The sequence below is a fragment of the Tachypleus tridentatus genome, chromosome 8, assembly GCF_004210375.1.
Source record: "Tachypleus tridentatus isolate NWPU-2018 chromosome 8, ASM421037v1, whole genome shotgun sequence".
Taxonomy (NCBI): domain Eukaryota; kingdom Metazoa; phylum Arthropoda; class Merostomata; order Xiphosura; family Limulidae; genus Tachypleus; species Tachypleus tridentatus.
Genome location: NC_134832.1, coordinates 7,936,558 through 7,957,646, shown reverse-complemented (window position 1 = coordinate 7,957,646; position 21,089 = coordinate 7,936,558). Strand labels below are relative to the sequence as shown.

General features: G+C 33.6%; 1 protein-coding gene across 2 annotated transcripts in view; it reads right to left on the bottom strand.

The window, feature by feature from the left end:
- The window catches only part of LOC143258479 (protein fem-1 homolog A-like), a 56,545-nt gene that overhangs the window by 27,903 nt on the left and 7,553 nt on the right, over nt 1-21,089 (bottom strand). The window contains exon 2 of one of the 2 annotated variants that reach the window (XM_076517522.1): nt 12,924-13,073. In XM_076517522.1, coding sequence (XP_076373637.1) covers nt 12,924-13,073 — 150 coding nt within the window. Of the gene's footprint in view, nt 1-12,923; nt 13,074-21,089 lie in introns of those variants that run through there. The other variant, XM_076517523.1, reaches the window with a different exon arrangement.

Below are 21,089 nucleotides of genomic sequence, written 5' to 3'. Positions count from 1 at the left end.
TCAGTGACCAGGGAAGAAATGTTTTTGTTGAGAATACAGTAAAGAGGTGCTTAAACCCAATCAGACCTAACTGCCTCATGAGTCTTAATGATCATTCATAAGATGAACATGATAATAGAAAGCATTTACTCAATGTTTTGAAATCAACAAAATTCCATTTTCAGTACAAAATAAACAAACAATATTTATAATTACAACATAAATATGATACACAAGTAGTAAATAGCTTGAATATACAAATTATAACACATGAAAATGAAACATGTGGCAGAGAGCTCCCTTATCACAAAACACTTGAAAATTTATGTTACAATTACTTTTCCCAAATTCACCTGAAAGTTATTATGAATCTTAATTTCAAACTAAAAAATATGTTTTCCACTGAAAAGATTGTTTTCTAACAGCCCACTGTTCACATCTCATCTATTTATCATGTGTGAAGGCTATTAGGCCTCCTATATTGGTAAAACCAAACATCTTAAGAGTATGAGCATGTGGACACACACAGTCATATCTACAAAAACTTCCTTCTGGAAGAAAGGTTACAAACTTTCCCAACTCTGCTATCTATCAGCATAATACAGAAACAGGACATCCAATCCCTCCCTTGACTTTTAACATTCTTTCAACAACCAAGCATGATACTGAACTTCCTATACAAGAAACAGATAAAACTTTTCCATCCCTAAATAATCACATGATTTAAACTTAATTTAAGTATTTCATTTTGTGCCACATATTCTTGTTATAATCTGTAGATTCAAATTGTTAACTTTTTCATATTTAATCAGACATCTCTTGTAATTACATTGTTTTTGTTTTTTTTCTTTTGTACCTATACTATATATTACTGATGATGGAATTTGGGTGATTCTGAAACATTTAATAAATGCTTCCCGTTATCATATTTGCATTATGTTCTTTGAAAAAATGAGAATTACTAGTATAATTCTATGATGATATGGACATGATCATATCTGAACCTACAGGACTATTGACAAATTGTTTCCAAAGCAAAAAAAGTTAAATCTTGAAGTCAAGGTTTTAATAGAATGCAAAATTTAAATAACTAACCCTACCATGATATTATTGCATTTGTTGGTTTGCATTCAAACATTTATTCAACCAATATTTCATGAATCCATGTCAATAAGTTTGGTATCAAATTGTAGATTATAATCCACATTTTAACATATTAGTTAATTTCTTAATTTAAAGCAAATAAATACTAAAATAACACACCGAAATATCAATATTTGTGTGTCACATGGTATGTTAAATGCAACACTGGTTCAAATTAGATGTTTGTGATGTCAAAATAATAAGTCTATGGTTTCATAGGAATCACAAACTCATATTACTGATGTTGAAAAGCTATAATACAAAATAAGAACTTCATATTTTTTCTCTATACTGAGATATTGCTTCCTTACTGAATCAAACACAGTGGCCTCACTCACCTCTATTTTTGGTAATAGTCCCTTAGATATACTTTCTTCAATATATAGCATATAAACAAACAAACAAAATTCAAAATGTTCCTGTAATCCCTTTGTCAGCCATTTTAAAGTATTTGAAAGCCATCTCATTCTTTCAAGACAAACTTTTGTACTGGTAAATTGAGTCTTTAGTCTGCTTAAAATTACATATTTTTGAGAAAATACAGCTTAATTACTAAGATTGATAAATTACAGTGGAATTCTATGATATCAATGTAATTATTCATATTTTTTGGTTATTTAAAATGTATGCATAAAACATAAAAAAAATATTTCACATCCTCCATGTGCAACATCTGAAAAGGATTAGCAACCAACAGCAAGCAGTAAATGAATACAAAGATTGTCGCAACTAGATTATATACATATATAATGTATAACTGAAGCAATTATTTTAAAATAATTTTAAATAGCTGCTTCAGTATTAAAAGGAACTAAAGAAATTAGTTTTTTAGAAGTAGTATACACACATGTAAACAGAGCACAAGGGGCCATGTATTATGAAATTGAGTTAAGCAGTAACTTAAAGCAAAGTTAGATAGCTATTTTGTATTGAGAATCACAAGTTGAAGAGTTATAAAATTAAAACTAGTGCCTAGCATCTAAGAAGGGATGTCAAAAGAAGAAAGATGCTAGTCACGAGTTGATGATGATAAGTTACTGATATCGAATTGATAGTACAGTAAAGGTTACTAAAATGCTTATGATATCATTTAAAACATCCCTTTGAAGTATGATTCATTATAGAAGATTGTATTAGGGATACAAATGAGAAGACAATTGGCTCAATCACCATCACAGTAACCAATTACTCAAGTTTTGCTTCTTTTTTTGGGAAAGCCTGATATGTTGCAGAAATAAACCCATAAAGTACAAATTATGCATTCTACTTAGCAACGCATAAGAATGAGAATAAAATATAATTTAAAAATTCATGTCTGGAGCTGAAAGTTCAGGTACATGGGATAACTTGAAGGTCTGTGGCAAACTCAGTTCTCCAGTTCAACCCTCAAGTACCAGAATAATGAAGGTTTCTAATCTCCAACAGAATACCTCAACTTTGTTGTAAGTAAGATTGTTATTTCTCTTGTTTATTCAATGTAGTCTAGTGAGAATAGTGAAGTAAACACTTAGAGAAGTTAGTCATCTTAACTTTGGTTGATTGTTATACATATATGTGGAAAATGTTTAGTCAAAAGTTTGAACCATAAGTAAATTATTATTAAAAGTGTACATTATTGTAAGAATTTTTAAATTTGATGTATTTTGCTGAATACCAGTCCCAGAATCAGTTTCTTTACTTTAGCCATAAATTTTGAATTGGTGATCTGTGAGCTTCACATGATTCTGCATTTCCCAATCAAATAAATTAGCTGTAATTGGCAGTGAAGATGAAGCTCCAATGACTAGTCTAAGGACTTACCCATTATATAATAACTGAAATGTGACTATATTATACCAAATACTAGTTCACTAAAGCACAGCCAGGACAGGTCACAACTAAATACTAAAGATAAATTTTATACTATTGGATAAGATAACGAGTGCATGTGTGCAACATCAGTGCAAATTCTGTAATGCTAGCCAAGCACAACTAGAAGATCAGTATAATAAAATATATATATTACAAGATTTAAGTTATTGAGACTAAACATTTTGTATTTTCATGTTATAATTAGTAGTCATTCTAAAAAGAAAAAACATTTATATTTATTTAAATTTTTATGATAGTTATGAAGTCAATGAAATTTAGACACCACATAGTGAGAGTAAACAAAATATAGTCTTACTGAAAACTATAATACATATGTAATTATAATACATAACATGAGTACTGTATAATTTTCAAAAAAATAACCTGTAAGTTACAGTTTGGATAGTACTTTGTACGTAATTACCATAGCATACACCAAAGAATCAGCTCTTAAAATAAAGATAAATCATGTTAAAATAAGAACATTTACTTTTCCTTCCAGTACTGCCAATCTTTATAGATCTTGAAGATTTAAAGTATGCTTATGCTAAAGAAGTTTTAGAAGTAGCTCACAGGTCCAAAATTAAATATGTACATGAACAATTGGAAGAAACACTTGTGGGTTCAGGCTCAGATGGAGCCAGCATCAACATAGGTGTTAAAAATAATGGAACCACTAAATTATCAGAAAGAGAGCCATATATTACAAATATCTACAGTGCTGCTCATCAATTAGAGCTAGGCATTCTAAGCATTCCATCAAAGATATGCTGAAAAAGATGTATAACTACTATCACTTTTCTCAAAAGGCTGGTTGGTTGTTTAGTGCTTACTGGCACAAAACAACTGGTAAAAAGGTAAAAAAGTAAAATCATTAAAATATGTAAAAAGGAATCATGCTCAAATGAAACAGTCCAATTTTCAAATTAAAATCTTAAACAAGAGTTAAAAGGACCAATGGCCTTTAAAAATTTAAAAACACAATTGAGGTAAACAGCGTCACCATTGCCAATGACAATGTCCAACATCGAGGGTGAACTCATGGTAAAAATATGTTTAAAATAGTGCCGTTGCTCTCAATCATAACAAAGGCATCATAGTAAAATGTGGGCTACTGTTACCCGAGTATCACAGACCACACACTGATGCCTCAGTACCAGATAAAAGAAAGCAATGAGTTAAAAAACTATGACCAATGCATAGCTTAGCCAGAACAACTTCCTTTTTCTGATCCTTATGGAAGCAAGATGGCCAAAGAGCAATAGAAGGTTTGATCTAGAAAAGCTCATTAGCCTGTTGCTCACTCCAAGTAGACTGCCAACTAATTAGGAGCCAAGCCTTGAATAAAGAACCATAGTCCATGTATGGGATAAGCAAGGCAGTGAAAGTACCAGAGCTGACAGTGACCGCAATGTCAGTGAGCTCATTCCTGTGAATACTGATATAGCCTGGTATCCAGAAGAACTGGATAGAAGTAGATACAGAGAGAAATTGGCCAGTTGGTTTTGAATATCAATGAGAACAGGGTGAGAATTAACATGAAGAGATTCCAAGGCCAATAGAGAGCTAAGTGAGTCAGTATAAACAGTACAGGTCATGCACTGCATAGCTTCTATGTGATCCAGGGCAAGAGAAATGGCATACAATTTGGCAGTGAACACAGAAACTGTAACGGGTATTCTGTGTGCAACAACCAAATCACAACAAACCATAACAGAAACCACAGAGTTACCTGATTATGAACCATCTATATAAATGGAAATGGAAGGATGGTTTGAAAGATGTTTGGCAAATAGAAGGTGAGACTTTCAATTGGAAGTATTCACTTTTTTTCAGATGACTTAAAGCAAGATCACATTTTGAAATGATAATTAGCCATGGTAGGATAGGATGATCACAAGATACTGCTATGTTATCTGAGAACAGATCCAATTCATCCAACTTTACCTGAATATGAAGGCCATTAGGAATAATGGCAGACCATCTATTCTAAAAAATCATGGCCCACTGAGGAAGTAAAACACAACCCCAGGTGGGATGTTGTGGTAAGGATCGATGTTTTGAAGTGTACAGTATAAACAGTTGCAAATGGTGATGCTACAGAAGAGGTTCATGTGACTCAGTGTACAAACTCTGGACTGGAGAATTGCAGAAGGCCCCTGTGAAGAAAAAGTAAAACCGTTTGCTGTGGTCCACTTCAGTAATTGATTGAGGGTAGTCCGTAGTTGCTGTTCAATAAACCTCATGCTTGACAGCTGACACAAAATGTGAAAGTCATCGACATAGAGACTGTTTGCAACTGTAAGGAGAAGTTGTCCACTGATGGCATTAATCTTTATAGTGAAAAGTGTAACATTCAAGACACAGCACTCAGAAACTCCAAATTCCTGTGGGAAAGAAAAGGAAGCTGTAAAACTCACATGGACTTGGAATCACCAGTGCATTAAAAAATGTTTAATAAAAAATGGGTAAATGACCACACAACTCGTACAAGTGGAGGTCTCCTAAGGTCAAAAAATACAGAAACAAAATATTACTTGAGAAATGCTTCCCTGATTGATGTTTCAAGTCGAATCAGGTGATCCATGGTGGAGGGCTTTCATTTGAACCCACAGAGTAGGTAAAAGGAGGTTGTTTGATTCGAGGAACCAAACAAGATCAGCATTAATTATCCTATCCAACATCTTACAGAAACAGCTCATCAAAGCAACTGGACAGTAGTTTGAAGGAAACTTGGGATCCTTCCCAGGCTTACAAAAAGGGAGTACAGTAACATGGTGCCAAGCATCAGAAAAAACATTCTCCTGTCAGAGCTCGTTAAATACATCCAGAAGAAAAGTAAGAGAGATAGTGCAGCATCTCGTAATTAATATCATAGGGACCAACTGGTGTACTGACAGACCAATGAAGAGCAAGCTTGAGTTCCACCAGTGTAAAGGGGCAATTATAGTCATAAAGATGAACAATCCAAAAGGAAAGAAGTGATAGCTCTGCCCATGTCTTGATGGCTAAGCTGGGGGTTGAAGCAGAGGTGCTAGATGTACAAAAAAAGCTTTTGTCCAGAGTACTGGTGATGCTGTGGCCATCAGCAGTTTCCTGACCATCAGAAAGCAAGATCAAAAGGGGAGCAGAAGTATACTGTGTACTAACCTTTTAAATCTTGACCCATATGACTTTGGAACTGGTGGTAGAAGAGATGCTAGAGGTGTATTTTATCAAAGATTCCTTCTGGCTTTGATGTCTGACTTGCCAAGCATGTGCATGAGCCTGCTGGAATGCAATGTGGTTTAAAAGTGTGAGATACCTATGAAAGGTATCCCAAGCCTGTGTTTGAGAGCTTTCTTTGTCATGTGGAAGGCAGGATTCCACCAAGGATGAGGACACTATGGGAAATGTGTTGAGGTTTTAGGATTACACTAAGCAGCTGTGTGAACAATACAGTCTGTAACTGCTGTCATGCAGTCATCTATCTGTTTACAGACAATGGCAGGATCAAGTTCTGAGAGAGCAGTAAAAGAAGGCCAGTTTGCCTGTTCCAACTTCCACGGCCAGTGTCTCTCAAAATGACAGGAAAACAATCACTGCCATGTGGGTTACTGTCAACCTTCCAAGAAGAGTAAGATAAAAGTAAAATGGAGTACACAGAAAGATAAATAGCAGTAAAAGACTGACTAGATGCATGAAAATAAGTATAAGAACAAGTATTGAAGAGAGATATGACCCAAGGAAGCAAAGAGTGGGCATTTGCTGATCATCCACTCCACCATGAACTTGTCCATCATTCAACCTGTCATTTCAAAGAAAACTTCTGAAGGGTGACTGTACTGACAGGTTTCAGAAATGATTTCTGTCAGGAGAGACACACTGGATGGTAAGAATAAATCAAATTCTTAATATAATCTATATCCGAATGAAAACCCCAACAGTTCCACTGGATCAGAGTGGCCATTTTTACTTAGATGTAGGAGAACATGGCAGGAAGCCCTTCTGTTTTTAGCCACACTTTTTTCTTTATTGGATAAAGATCTATTGTCCTTCATGGATCCTGTCCTGGGTCAAGCAAGCAGGTCTCTGTCTGTGGACAAAGATTCCAGCAACTGAGGGTGTGAAAAAATGGTTGTTTTACTTTGCAGGGCTACAGAAGGGGGATGGATGCAAGGAAACACCAAAAACCAAAGGAAGTGAAACTGGGCAGTACTGAAGTACATGAAGATTTGTTAACTCTTTTAAATCATGGAGAGCAAAAGATTCTTCAGATGTTTTGCAAACTACTCTGCTGGAGGCATGGAAAGGTCTGTCTGCACTCCCACTGTGGCAGTGGAATGGAGTGCAGCAGCACAAATCCAAAATGGAGTTGGAGACAATATCTGAGCCTCTGGGTAGGATATATTATTTATAGTTTACAAGCATTGCACCTCTTTCTCCTTCACCCATTTAGGGCAAGAAATAGAGTAAGAGGGGTGTTGACCAGTACAGTTAACAGAGAGTAGTTCCAGTTTGCACTCTTTGCTGCCATAACAAGCACATGTTAAAGAACCACAGCAATGTTTTGGAGCAACCAAACTGTTGACACTGGAAACATCTGAGGGGGTTGGGAATGTATGTTCATACCTGTTTAAATAACCTGCTTTGACTGTGGCAGGAGGATGTAGTGATATAAACATCAATATCAGAATATTAGTTGGTACCATAATAATATCTTTGGGAGTGGAGATTCAACACGCAGCAGAAATGCCTTGGCTGGGGAAACGATCAAGGATTTCCAACTCAGGAATGTTCTTTAAATCTCTTTCAACTATAACTCCTCTAGAAAAATTTAAAGTTGTATCAGAAGTAACCTCAATGGCCTTTGATTTCAAGAGGAGTTTGGTATGTTGTAAAGATGCTTTCACCAAAATGTCTCCAGAGCACAATTTATTTACTGACCTAGGGGAGCTAGCAAGCCAATCTAATCCTTTCTGAATAAAGAAATGGGAACATCTGACCTAAGGATTTTTTAGATAAGGAATGGATAATTAGAAATCGAGGTATAGTGTTCAATAACCTGATTGTGATGTTAATTGCACAGCAGAGTTGTCCATGTGTGGTCATTTTCCAATAATGTTTTTATTTTTATTTTTTTATAAATGGGGGAATCCATAATAAAGATGCTACATTTCAGTGCCCACTGATCCCAACCACCATAGAGCCTTACAAGGAGACACATTACAATGCCAAACAAGAACACTCACTGCAGCAATGCCAGGGTTTCATGAGTACAATACCTGAACACCAGTATCAAACACAATGTCCACAAAATCGTTGAGAATGTCCAACACTGGTATTCAGTTGACCCTAGCCCAAGTGGATCAGTTGACTGACCCTGTGAAGCCCACCCAAAGGCTGCTCGTCTACAGGAATTCAAGGACAAAGTGGTCTCTTGCAGTTGGACCCCTCAACCATCAGGATCCTCTCCTCCACTTCACGGGTTGTCATGCCCAGCAAACCGTGGGTGGATGTATAGATCCTAGACAAGGTAAAGTAAAAGTACAAAACCTTCTCTGGGAGGTCCTCTTACCACATACAGAAATCAGTGATGACGAGAAACCCACTTGTTGAGAAATTTATATTCAGCCCAAACGAGCCGTTTTTGCATATAAACATACAGAAATCAACCTCAAGGGATCTCCAAATGTTTTTAAAGAACTTAAATTGCTGACACAAAGGAAGAAGAGGTGTTAAAACCCACTAGGTTACAGAGTACCATACATTCATCAAGCAACTAAAACACTGCTGTCAAATTTTAATGCAATTTCTGGCTCTCTTTGAATGTGTTTCTCAGTTAGCACAAGGTAATGTAATACCAGAGGTTAAAGCCAGAGTATCATTTCTGGCCACTAAAATAAAAGACTGGCAAGTTTTAAGATTTATATTCTTCCTGGAGGACCTTTTTAAAATAGTAAGTATTCTGAGTTTCACTGATGCCATTGAGGTGAACAATAACCAATGCCTTTTCAAAGATGTTCAACTAACACAATTTAATGCAAATCAGAATTCAGCAGATTTCCAAAATGTTACTGACACCATATTAAATAGGATTAATGGTAAGCTGAAAAATTCCAAAAACCCAACAAAGCACATTTTGCAAGCCTTTCAAGGTATGGCAATCAACAATTATAAGTATTGGAAGATCACTTTCAGCAGGTGTTCAATAATATTAGGTGTGACAGGTAGAGCTTAAGGTATATATTTTGATGATGTGTGTGTTTTATACATTAGTAGCTGTATTTATGAGCATGGATTTTCAGTTGACACAAGGATTACACATGACTGAAAGTTGTTCGATCATTTAAAAGTAATCTTAATATTGGAGCAGGCTGTAATTCCCCAAGGCATGATGGAGGAGGTTAACTCCCACAAACAGCACATCCCTCCTCAACATGTTTCAACAATAAACGAGTCAAATAAGCAGGGAAAAGGAAGAAGAACAGAGCCTTCAAATAGTTAACGAAAACAGTGATCCAAGTTCCCTAAAAAAATGTCATGTGAATGATGAAAGACCTCAAACAAAAAATAAATATGCAAGATGCAGCATAAAACATTAGTAAAGGGGAGAGAAGTCTTCAGATATTGGGCCTGTAAAAAAGTGATTGAAGTCTCAGGATTTGACTCCCAAAGAAGTAACAGTGCTCTTAATTGCAGAGAATCCAAACAAGAACTGGCTGAAAGATAAAACCCAAAGGATAGTGTTTCATAACAAAGGGGTCAAAAATAAGCAGTAACAAAAACAGCAGAACATGAATCTCTATGTCAGAGTAAGAAAGTCACCAAGAAATTAGAGGTAGGAAGCATCATAAGAAACAAGTAAAATGTGGTAAATCTGTGTAATCAACTGCAGAAAAAGAGTGGAAGGTCCAACTTCTTTCAAAAATACCTGAAAAGAAGGCATAACAAACAACAGAGCAAGAAAAAATTGTCAAAATCATTATGTTCCTGCATGTTTTCATCAGTATGAATGGGCACTGACCTATGTGGAAATAACAAACCAGGACCCATATAGGAAAAAAATATGTGCATGTATTAAACAAAGTACAAATCCAAAGAATGTATGAAAAGTCAAAATTAAGTAAGAATCATATCCAAACCTTAGTGTGCAAATTAAAAAGGTACAGTATGCTTAATGTAATACAGAAGGAGCCAGCTTCATTTTATACTGTGGCTCGAATGAGCCAAAAAAGTAAAAAAGTAAAAAGGAACAAATAAAGAACAAAAAATGGGTTTTTAACTTATTACATGCATAGCCATGGTGGGGTTTAACAATTGACCCAATATTCTAGAAAGTAAAAGGTCCATCATAAATCTTTTGCTTTAAATAAACATTTGAATTTCATGTAAATCACTTAAATTATTTGCAAGAAAGGATCTTTATTTCTTGAATTATCTCTAGCACTCACTATGCTCATGACTTATCACATATATTAAATGAAATTCTCTGATTAACAATTAACAGAAGTCATTGGTCAAAGGCCATTTCATTGCAGTTACTGACTTGTATTCAAAATTCTATTGAACTAATATTTCATAAATTTTTGCCAGTAACTTTGGTATTATCAAACTGTATATTATGATTCAAATGTATTATACATTATTCAATTTCTTAATTTGAATGTAAATGTTAATAAAACAAACATCACTTTTTATGTCACATGGTATGCTGAATGTTACACTGGTTCAAATAAGATGACTGTGATGTTCAAATATAAAGTTTATAGTTTCTTACAAATTAGAAACTCCATTTACCAATATAGAGAATAAAAACCTGATATCATTCCTATTTGTTGAAATATTACTACATTTACTGACTTAAATCCAATGGCCCTTCAACAATTTCTATTTTTAGAAACACTCACTCACATACACCTACTTCAGTGTACTGTGTGTGAATCACCACTCAAAACTCAGAATGTCCCTCTTGTAGCTCTTTCAGTCTTTCTGAAGTGTTTCCTTTTCAGGATTTATGCTAGATTTCAAATAAGACACCAGTAAGCTCAAAATTTCATATTTCTTTCAGACCCACATACAACTTAGTTACTAAGCTTGATAAATCAAGTAGAATTCTATGATATATCATAATTCATGATTTTTTGGTTACTTCAAAATGTATATATAATATCTCAAAAGAACTTTCATTTCACATCTTCCATATACAAAATTTTAAAAGATTTAATAGACTAAGGCAAGTAGCAAAGGACTAAAAAAACATCAAGTTGAAGAGACAGCTGTTTGCTATACTTCTTTATTTACTGTTGTATGTTTTAGGAAAAATAACTAAGAACTCATTTGCAAACAGCAATAATATATATACTTATCTATTATAATCGAAATGTGACTATTTTACAAAAAACTAGTTCATTAAAACATAGCCAAGATAGGTCACTATATTTTTGAATACAATAAAATGAATGCCGATGCACTACTACATTGTAACTTCTTTGATGTTACCAACCAATGGCTGAAAGGTTAATATAATAAAAATAGTAAATATATATATATATATATAAATGTATAGTATTATGAGATTTAAGCTATTTAGACTAAGCATTTGTGTCATTCCAAGTTATTTTAGAAAAAAAAGATATAATTTATATTTATTTTCTAATATTTTATGGCAGTTATGAGGGTCAGTAAAATTGACTGAACTTACACATTCATTAGGAAAAGAAAGTTTTTTTCTAAATAAATGTTTAATAGCTATCTAAATTTTATAAGCAGTTTCCATGTGAAATTTGAAAATTTTAGTGTACATGAAAGTATTTTTAATTTTAAGATTAAAATTACTTTGCATGTTTGAGAGTAAACATTTCAAAAGAAAATGGTCTGAGAAAAACATTGCTTAAAAAATCTTAAAATTTAATAAAAAACATCTAATATTTTCCATATGAAAATCTTGTAATGTTTTCTGATAATTTGCAAATTTTCATGAAGATACATTTACTAATTTAAAAGTTATTGCATGTAAACTATAACAAGTACAAAATGGTTGCAAGATTGGTCTTTAAAACCAAACCTGTGCTGAAAGAGTTAATTAACAGTAACACTGCATGTATTGGAAAGTTTTATGATAATGTATTAAGACACAGAAGTCTATGTGAAATTTACAACAAAGCTTAACATTTTTGGGGGTAAAAGAATACACATATATATCAATGAAATTTTTATAAAGTTTTGAATATATAAAATTATGCAACATAAAAATAAGATATTTTATTTGAAGAATGTTATCTCAAGTTTCAAACTGTCTCATTCAGTAGTTTTTTGTATGGTTTGCTTTGTATTAACAGAAACAACAAGTTGGATATTTTAAACAAACATTCAACTTTCTTCTTTACTAAATACTTCATTCAAATTCAAAATATAAAAAGCTTTTTTTTCTTCCCCATTTATAAATTTTCTAGTCTTTAATGATAGATTATATTTTTGGCCAGGAAAAAAAACAAAAATAAGTTACAAACATTTTAGCAGAAATATTTCTACACAACTTTGTGCATTCCTCAAAGTAATTAGTGCTACCAATTTCTCATACACTTTGAAAGTGATATGTTATTTCATTAACAGTTACTAACGGTTTTCCAGATATTTTTCACCCAAATATAAAACACATTTTAACAGTGTACAGTTATACTAACTACTACAAAACAATAAATTTGTTTTATTAAAAAAACCCATAAAACAATGTCAAATGCTAGGAAAGTGTATTTGACTTCCTCTCTTTTTTTGTTCTTTCTGAAGAAGTCCTCTTCCACAATTTCCTTAAATACTGTATCTAATAGTATTCAAGATTTCTCAAATGAGGTAAAACAGTTAAAGCAATGCTCTAGATATACTGTCTACTTTGGAATGTAGGTTTTATATCACTATATGAAAAAAAAAAAAAAAAACATTAAAAATAAATGGCTATTATAGTACAATACCTGTTCAATATCAGCTTTACATTCTTCTAACAAGTATTCCACCACTTCTAAATGTCCATTTCGAGATGCCATGACTAACGGTGTTGCTCCATTTTGTCTAGTTGTCACTAAAGATTTAATTTCTTCTTTAGGTTTTTGTTCCAGAATTTCCTGTAAACATTTCATATATCTGTTAAAACTTAAAAGCTAACATAAGTTACTGCTTATAACAAAATCATACAATTATTTTGATGGAAGATTTATAAAAGAAAAATATCCATTAACAATTACTTTCCATGAGGAAAAACCATAAATCATTTGAAGTATTTGATTTATGCTTTTATACTAATCTACAATTATCTAAATTGAAAATGTATTTTCAACAGATACTTACAAAAACCTTTCTTGACTTGTACTGCCCTAAATCACCACACATTTTTGCACACCATTAGCCTTGTTACTTCTACTGTTACTGCACACTACCATACAAATGATCATACAGCAACCCTCCACCAACAGGAACGTGACACTATCCCTATTGTAACTACAGCCCTCTCTAATTATGCACATCAATCACGAAAAAAATCCTACATATGCTTTTTTGTGTGTCATATGGCATGTTTTTTCTCTTACTGTTTATATTTTATTATACCTACCATACAATCACCATTTCTAAATGTTCATTTTAAGATGCAATGACTAACTCCAGACAATTACTCAGTAGAATGTAACGGGAAGGAGAACACCAGAGTTTTTCTCCTAGCTATCATGCCCTGGACTCTTCCACTGCCACTCAACTTTAGTCAATGTTTTTGTAATTGTCCTTATCTGCCGTGTTCAGCTTTACTCTGCATTGTTAAAAAAAACGTTTTCTTTGGCTCATTGAGTAACTACAGTTTCGAGAAACTATTAAACTATGTATATGAAGTAAGAAGTCATTGATTTGCAAAAGATTTGTATAAAGAGCAATTGATAAAACTTCAGGTAAAAGATGATCATATGTTATGATGTCTGACCTTAAAGGTGAAATATTTTTCTCAACCATTCCTTCTGTTGTTGCTATTTATAAGAAATTATAGGTGGTAGAACTGTTTTATCTTTCACTGCTTTATTCAGTTACATCTACAGTAAAATACCACAGAAACACAAGTCAAACAAAATGGTGACAGATGTGTACAGAGACTTGGCTAGTTTTGATTTTTTGGCTTCTATTTTCATTATTCATGTGTGTTTTGTAATATTTTTTATCAGTGTGTTTCTCACTGAAGCTTTTCTGAGCTGTAATTTTTCTGGCTTCAAACAACTTGCTGTAAAAAAAAAACCCTCCCTTGTGTGTGAGCACATTTTGAAATTTATCATACCAAGAAAAAATTTAGAAAGGAAAACAGATCCGAAGCTAAGATTTACTTAGGAGATAAATAGCCAACAAAATTTTGCTAAATATGCCATTTTTAGACCCAAAAATAGAGATCACAATTATATTCTCTTTATTTCTTCCTTGATCCTATCCTGACATCATAATGCCTAGATCTGGTCCTGCCCTCAGGTGATATTTTTATGAGACAAATGAACAATCTGAGGCAGAAACAGAGAAACAATGATGACAAACTTTTAAGTGTAATTCAACCACTTTGTAACTATAAATTCAGATCAGTATGTGTTCTATTACATTTCTGAATAGCAGGGAAAGCAACTGACTGTTTGAAGCAGTCTAAAGGCAATAATTTGACCTTTTAGGTCAAACTGCATAAGACATCGAATTGTACGACAACATGATTCTTAATGTTGTTATGTATACATTAGACACCACACTACTAGTAGCACAGTACTGAGGCACTGTGGTCATACAAAAATACTGTAAAGAACTGCCAAATCAACAAAAACAGTTTAAAAAAAAAGTGCACGAACTGAACAAGTTCATGTGAGCAAGGGTAATATTGAGCACCAGGCTTAATGTTAGTGGCCTCAGTTGCAATGTATTAGCATTGGGCCTAAGATTAGTGTTGTTATCTAAGAATTGAGTGACAATAACGTTACACCTAAATACTGTAACTAGTTTAGTGTAAGTACACTGGAAATGCTACTGTAGCCTGGAATAATGAAGTGGACTATTTCCAATTTAAGGTGATCATTTTGAATTTGCCATCACACCCAGGCATGCAGATAAAGTTTCAGACATATGCCTATTTTGTTGATGTATAGTTTCTTGGCTCATCTAAAATCCCCAAATCAAAACTGAGCTCACAGTTGAGGTTACTACTCATTCTTCAGATATTCGATTAGAATTAAGTTACTCTAGCCTAGGCCTAACCCAGTATTTAGTAGTTCAATGTACAGTACAATTTACAATTGATATATATTACGTATGTGTACCAGTACAGAATGATCACTGTGTATATATGCTACTACAGTATGTATTGTTGATCACGAATTGTTTTGGAATACTTTTTGGCTCACAATGGATTTACATATTACCAATGTCATTACACTGCTTCTTGCATACAGCTACTATAGCAACAACCTTAATGAAACTTTTGTAATGACTGAAAACTGATTTTCCTAAAATGGATTGAAGCCAGTCACGAACAGTTTCCAACCAATCAGAATGCAGCAAATAAATGAAGGTATTTATGAATTTATGTTTATATTTTGATGGACCTAGGTCCCAGGATAACTTTCTGACAATCTTTGTCTGAATGTAGACCTAGAGTTTAGTATGTTTGACTGTCTTACCAATGCTTTTCTTTATGAATTTCAGTGTTTTTCTAATCATTATAACGATACATGATCCATATTCATTTATGTTTTTTTTGTATTTTACAGACTGCAAGATGAAATGTGTTCAATTAAGTGGCACACAAAAGAGAAAACTGGCACAAAAAAAAAAGGGCTTTTGATTTAGTGGCCAAGACTGGAATGTTGACTAATTTTTTTCACTCAACTTACACAACATGATCTTCCGAATAACAACCCATCTCTGCCATCAGAAGTCACTTGTACTGCATCTGACTCTGATGAGATTGAAGATGAACCAAGTTCCACACCTACAAGTACCACTTTGTTCACTTCATGGTCAGAACATCATGATAACATTGAGGTGTCACAGGCTGGTTTAACTGGCACAAGTCTCACAACTGATCTCACTTTGCCTGCAAATTCTCCTGATATCTCTAGTGTTAATTTTGATGCAAGTTGCTCCACAAGACAGTCTGAAGTTGAAATAATTGCTGAAAATGAAAATCTTCTGGACTATGGTAAAATGCTTCAGTTAACAAAAGATGAAGAAACTAAAGCAAAAGATCCAGGGTTGTGCCTTGATTTCTTTGCTGATGATGTAGCTTATTGGAATGTTTGTAGGCCCACTGACTGTCCACACCACAATGGGCCACTTGGCAAATCTTGCCAGACTTTCAATAGTGGCAAACTAATGAGATACTGTTCACAAAACCTTTTCTTTGGGGTAAAAGCCAATGGTGAGCAATACGAGAGTGGTTATTGTATTCACCATCAACAGGGTTCGTTTACTGCTTTGTTTGTAAACTTTTTGTCCCTAAATTTTCTGTCACGTTTTGTTGAAAGAGAAGAGTTCAGTGACTGGCTATCATGAAAGAACCACTACTCACCGAAACTTCAGGCTAACATACTTAACTATCAGACAAGGTTTAGACTTGTGACAAAGGTTGGAAAAACAAATTAAAGAAGAGTGCAATTACTGGGAACATGTCTGGGAGCATGTAATAGTTGTTATTTGTATGTTAACTGAACATGGTCTAGCTTTTCGAGGAACAGATGAAAAATTTGGTGCAAATGTGAGTTTTTTAGGGCTGCCTGAGCTCATAAGTCAGTTTGATCCATTTTTAGCAGGGCACATTTTGAAATATAGAAATTCTGGAAAAGGAAATCCTTCTTACTTGTTGAAAACCACCTGTGAAGAACTCATTGAACCAATGGCTCGAAAGGACCAAGCTTGTCAGTTGATTCGACACCAGATCTATTATATATAGATCAGTTAAGTGTTGTACTTCGATACTTAAAAGATGGCCAGCCTACTGAATGCTTTTTAACTTTTCTGGAACTGAAAAGCCGTACTGTTGAGAAAATAGCAAACCAGGTATTGCAGTACTTATGTGAAGTTTGCAAACTTAATTTTTCAAAATGTATGGACCAGTCTTATAACAATGCTGCTAACCTGTCATAAATCTCTGTGTGGACTTGTAGATTTGACTGATCTTCCCATCACCATAAAAATTAGGAAATAAATATAAATTATGTCTATTATTTAGGAATGACAACATATTATAACAAGAAAACACAAATGTTATGTTAAGTAGCTTAAACCTTATATCATTATAGATTTATATATGTTCATTATTATTTTTATATAAACCTTTCAAACATGCTTGGCTAACAATACAGAAGTTAGTGACATGGCAGATGTGCACCCATGTAACTATATTCAATAATATAAAGCTGACCTTAGTCTTCTGAGTTTTAGCAGGCTACTATTTTGTAATATACAGTCACATTTCAATTATTATACATTATATATGTATATAGATTATTACTATTTAGAAATAAACTTATTTTTCTTAAGATATAAAATTGTAAATCAAGAAGTAAAGCAAATAATTATCTCTTCTTGCTATGACCTTTAAACTTAGCTGTTAGACACAGGTTGCTAAGCTTTTTAAAATTTTGCATGTGGAAGATAAAGAAAAATTTGTTTAGGTTTTATATATACAGTTGAACAGCCAAAAAATCATAAACTATACATACTAATACCTTAGAATTCCACTAGAATTTATTAAGCTTAGTAACTAAGACCTATTTAGCTTTAAAAAAAATGAAAACTTCAAGCAGACTAAACACACAACCTACTTTTTTAAAATCTTGGTTCACAAGAATTTGTTAGCCTTTATACATGTCAAAATGGCTGAGGAAACTACTAGAGGGACATTCTAAGCTGTCAATTGGTTATTCATGTCATATATTGAAGTAACTGTATAAAAGGGACAATTTTTTTGATTCAGTACACAAGCCACATCTCAGTGAAATAAAATGATACGAGGTTCTTATTTTATATTCTAGCTTGTTAATATTAGTAATTTTAAGTTTCTAATTTGTATGAAACCATAGACTTTGTATTTTACCATCACAAACTTCTAATTCCGAACAGTGCTGCATTCAACACAACTCACTAAAAATCTATACTTTAGTGTGTTCTTTTAATATTTACTTTTAAGTTAAGGAATTAACTCATATATAATGTTAAAATTTGAATTATAAAATAAAATCTGATTCCAAACTTATTGACATGAATTCATAAAAGAGTAGTTTAATGAAATTTTGAATGCAAGTCAACAAACATGACAACATAACATTTTACCCGGGATCCGTCGTGTAAAGGCTAATTTTTTCTGTGATATTTGTGAAGATATGAAAATCTAAGTATGCATACCCTTTCCACCATTCAGGTTACTTTTTTCAAGGATTTTAAGCATTAACAGATAAGTCAGACAAGATTTTCTTTTAGTGAATCCACCATGATTTTCTTTTACACTATCATGTTTAATTTGATGATCTTGCAAAGTTACATTTTTCTTACTTATAAAATGCATTTCTGACAGACACCTCTTCACATAATATTTTCACAAGCTATTTTCCCATGAGCCTGCCTTATAAATTTGCATGCCATTAATCTTTAGAAAGCTCTTGAGATTTCCTGCGAGTTGCTCTACTGTATAATGATATTATTATGCAAAGTCTTCCACCAATAGGAAGGTGACATTTCCTTATGTACTAACTCCCTCTATTTTCTTTCACTCATAAATCTTCATTCTTTGACACAGCAAACATGAATAAGGTGCACCACACCAGAAGTAGGCAGAAAGGGTGGGAATATGCGAGAAGCAAGTATCTATTGGAAATGAATTTTCAGGTAAGAAAAACGTTAACTTTTCAGATGATACACCTCTTTTCACACAGTTACAATAAAATTTCATGATGAAAATATCTGCCTGCATGAATTCCCTTCAGAAACTGTTTGAAGGTAACATATTGAATGTGGCACTGAAAGAAAGAGGCTCCACAGGTTCTCTTCCAAGATACATTCTTTGTCCAGAAAAAGGGGAATGAAAAGGCAAGTGCTCCTAAGGTGTTACAAGAATAGGCCATCCTAGTACTTCCAAACAAGAGGTTAAAGAACTCATATATGTAGCATGATTGGAGCACTTCAGACTGTACTTTGTTCTCACCTCAACCAGACTACTGGATCAATACTAGATGCAAAAAAAAAAGGTACAGTGTATTAGTGTATACATGCCTTAACTTCACTGAAGAAGCAACATCTGCATGAAAAGTGCATATGTGTTTCATGTGTAATCACACTGACCTTACTGAACAGTCACAGGCTGCAGGAGAAGGGCATAAATTTTGTAGTGTACTTGTTTCAACTCTACTGGACAGCCACAAGATGAAGCAAAAGAGCACACATGTTGTAATTTGCTCTACTAAATAGTCAGACTGTAGGAGGAGGATGCAGTAACATAACAGTGTGCTTGCCTCAACTCTAGTGTACAAATTCAAGTTGCAGGTAGACAACACAAGTGATGTGTAACAAGTATAGCTATACCAGATGTGACTTGTGCAACACTGATAGTGTCCCAATTGCCCCACTTCCCATCAACTCCCACTCCTTTTTCTAGTTCCAGTGGATAGGCCCAAGTCAGTAAAGATGATCCATAGTGCACCACTCCAGTAGGAACAGGTAAATGGCAATGTTCTCTCATACTCTACTCAAATGGAAAGGGAAAATTTGTGGTGCAGAGAGCTGGAAATAATCTTCAGATTTTCATTGGTCCTTAAGCTGGAAAGGTCTTTTACTAGAGACAATGTAATAGATGACCATCTATCCCCATTTTTAAAAACCAGCAAACAAGCCAAGGAAGCAAGCAGATCACCCTCCAGTGCTGGTTTTTCTTTTCATCACAGTCTATGGAATAAGTACAGTCTAGATCAGACAGTAGCCACATATAAGTGTACCACAAGCATACTAAAAGTGGTCATGCACTGGAAAGTGGAATTGACCACAAAGGGCAACAGAGATTCTAAATTTTGAAAATTGAGAAAGGGGAAGTCACAATGACTAAACCAGAATCAAAGAGATAAGTAGGACAAGGCATATTGTTATGAGAATATAGTTGGTCTAAAAAGGAATCAGTATGACCATCAACATTAGAAAAAAGGACAAAAAGCAAAAAAATTCTTTAGACTTAGGGTTATGAAGGAGGAAATAAGAAGAATCATCTGACACAGGGGAAAAAGATAAAACGATATATACCTGTAATATTAAATACTAATAATGAACAGGAGTTTGGATGCTACCCTCAACAGGAAGTACAGTTCTCAAGTTCACAGGGAGAAATAAACTCCTTGTTATTTTCCCCTTAAGAATGTGGGTAAGGAACAGCTGACAATGGCTGGAAGGTGAAGACTCCAGCTGCATAAGGAAACGTAATACCCTAGTTACAATGGCTGTTATGTCATCCACATCCAATGTGCCTTCAGCAGCCATAGTTGAAACATAACTCATATGAGGAAATTTCTTCATTCATACAAGTGTAAAATATTAAATGAACTGTTTACAATTTGAAAAAAAAAAGGAAAAAAAATTCCTTAAACTTTTCAAATCTGCAATTTATGTTTCTTCACAATTGTAAAAGCATAGAGGGAACTAGTTCAAAATATGTATTGCCCTCTTACTAGTGGAGGGCTTTTGTTGCATAATAATGTCATTATATACTAGTGCATTCCTGAGATTTCATGAAATTAGATGAGAAAAAATATAACTATATAATATAGATTGGTCAGTTTTACTGACATTGTAACCAACCTATATCAATACAAAATAAATATAAATTACCCTTTTCTTTCTAGACTGACTTCACATTATAACTCAAACCTACATTTGTTTATTCTAAAGTTTTAAACTAGTAACAGTATAATTTTTAAGTTAAATTTTATTGTTCCATTGCTCTCTGAACTGTCACACTAGTTGTAAGTCACTTAGCAAATGTCCCGCTCACATTAACCTATTGAATTACCTGAAATACAGGCTACTCACAGTTGTTTACAAAACAGACCACATGAAAAGGTTTTATTATTATTTATTTTACCTAGGTTTAACTT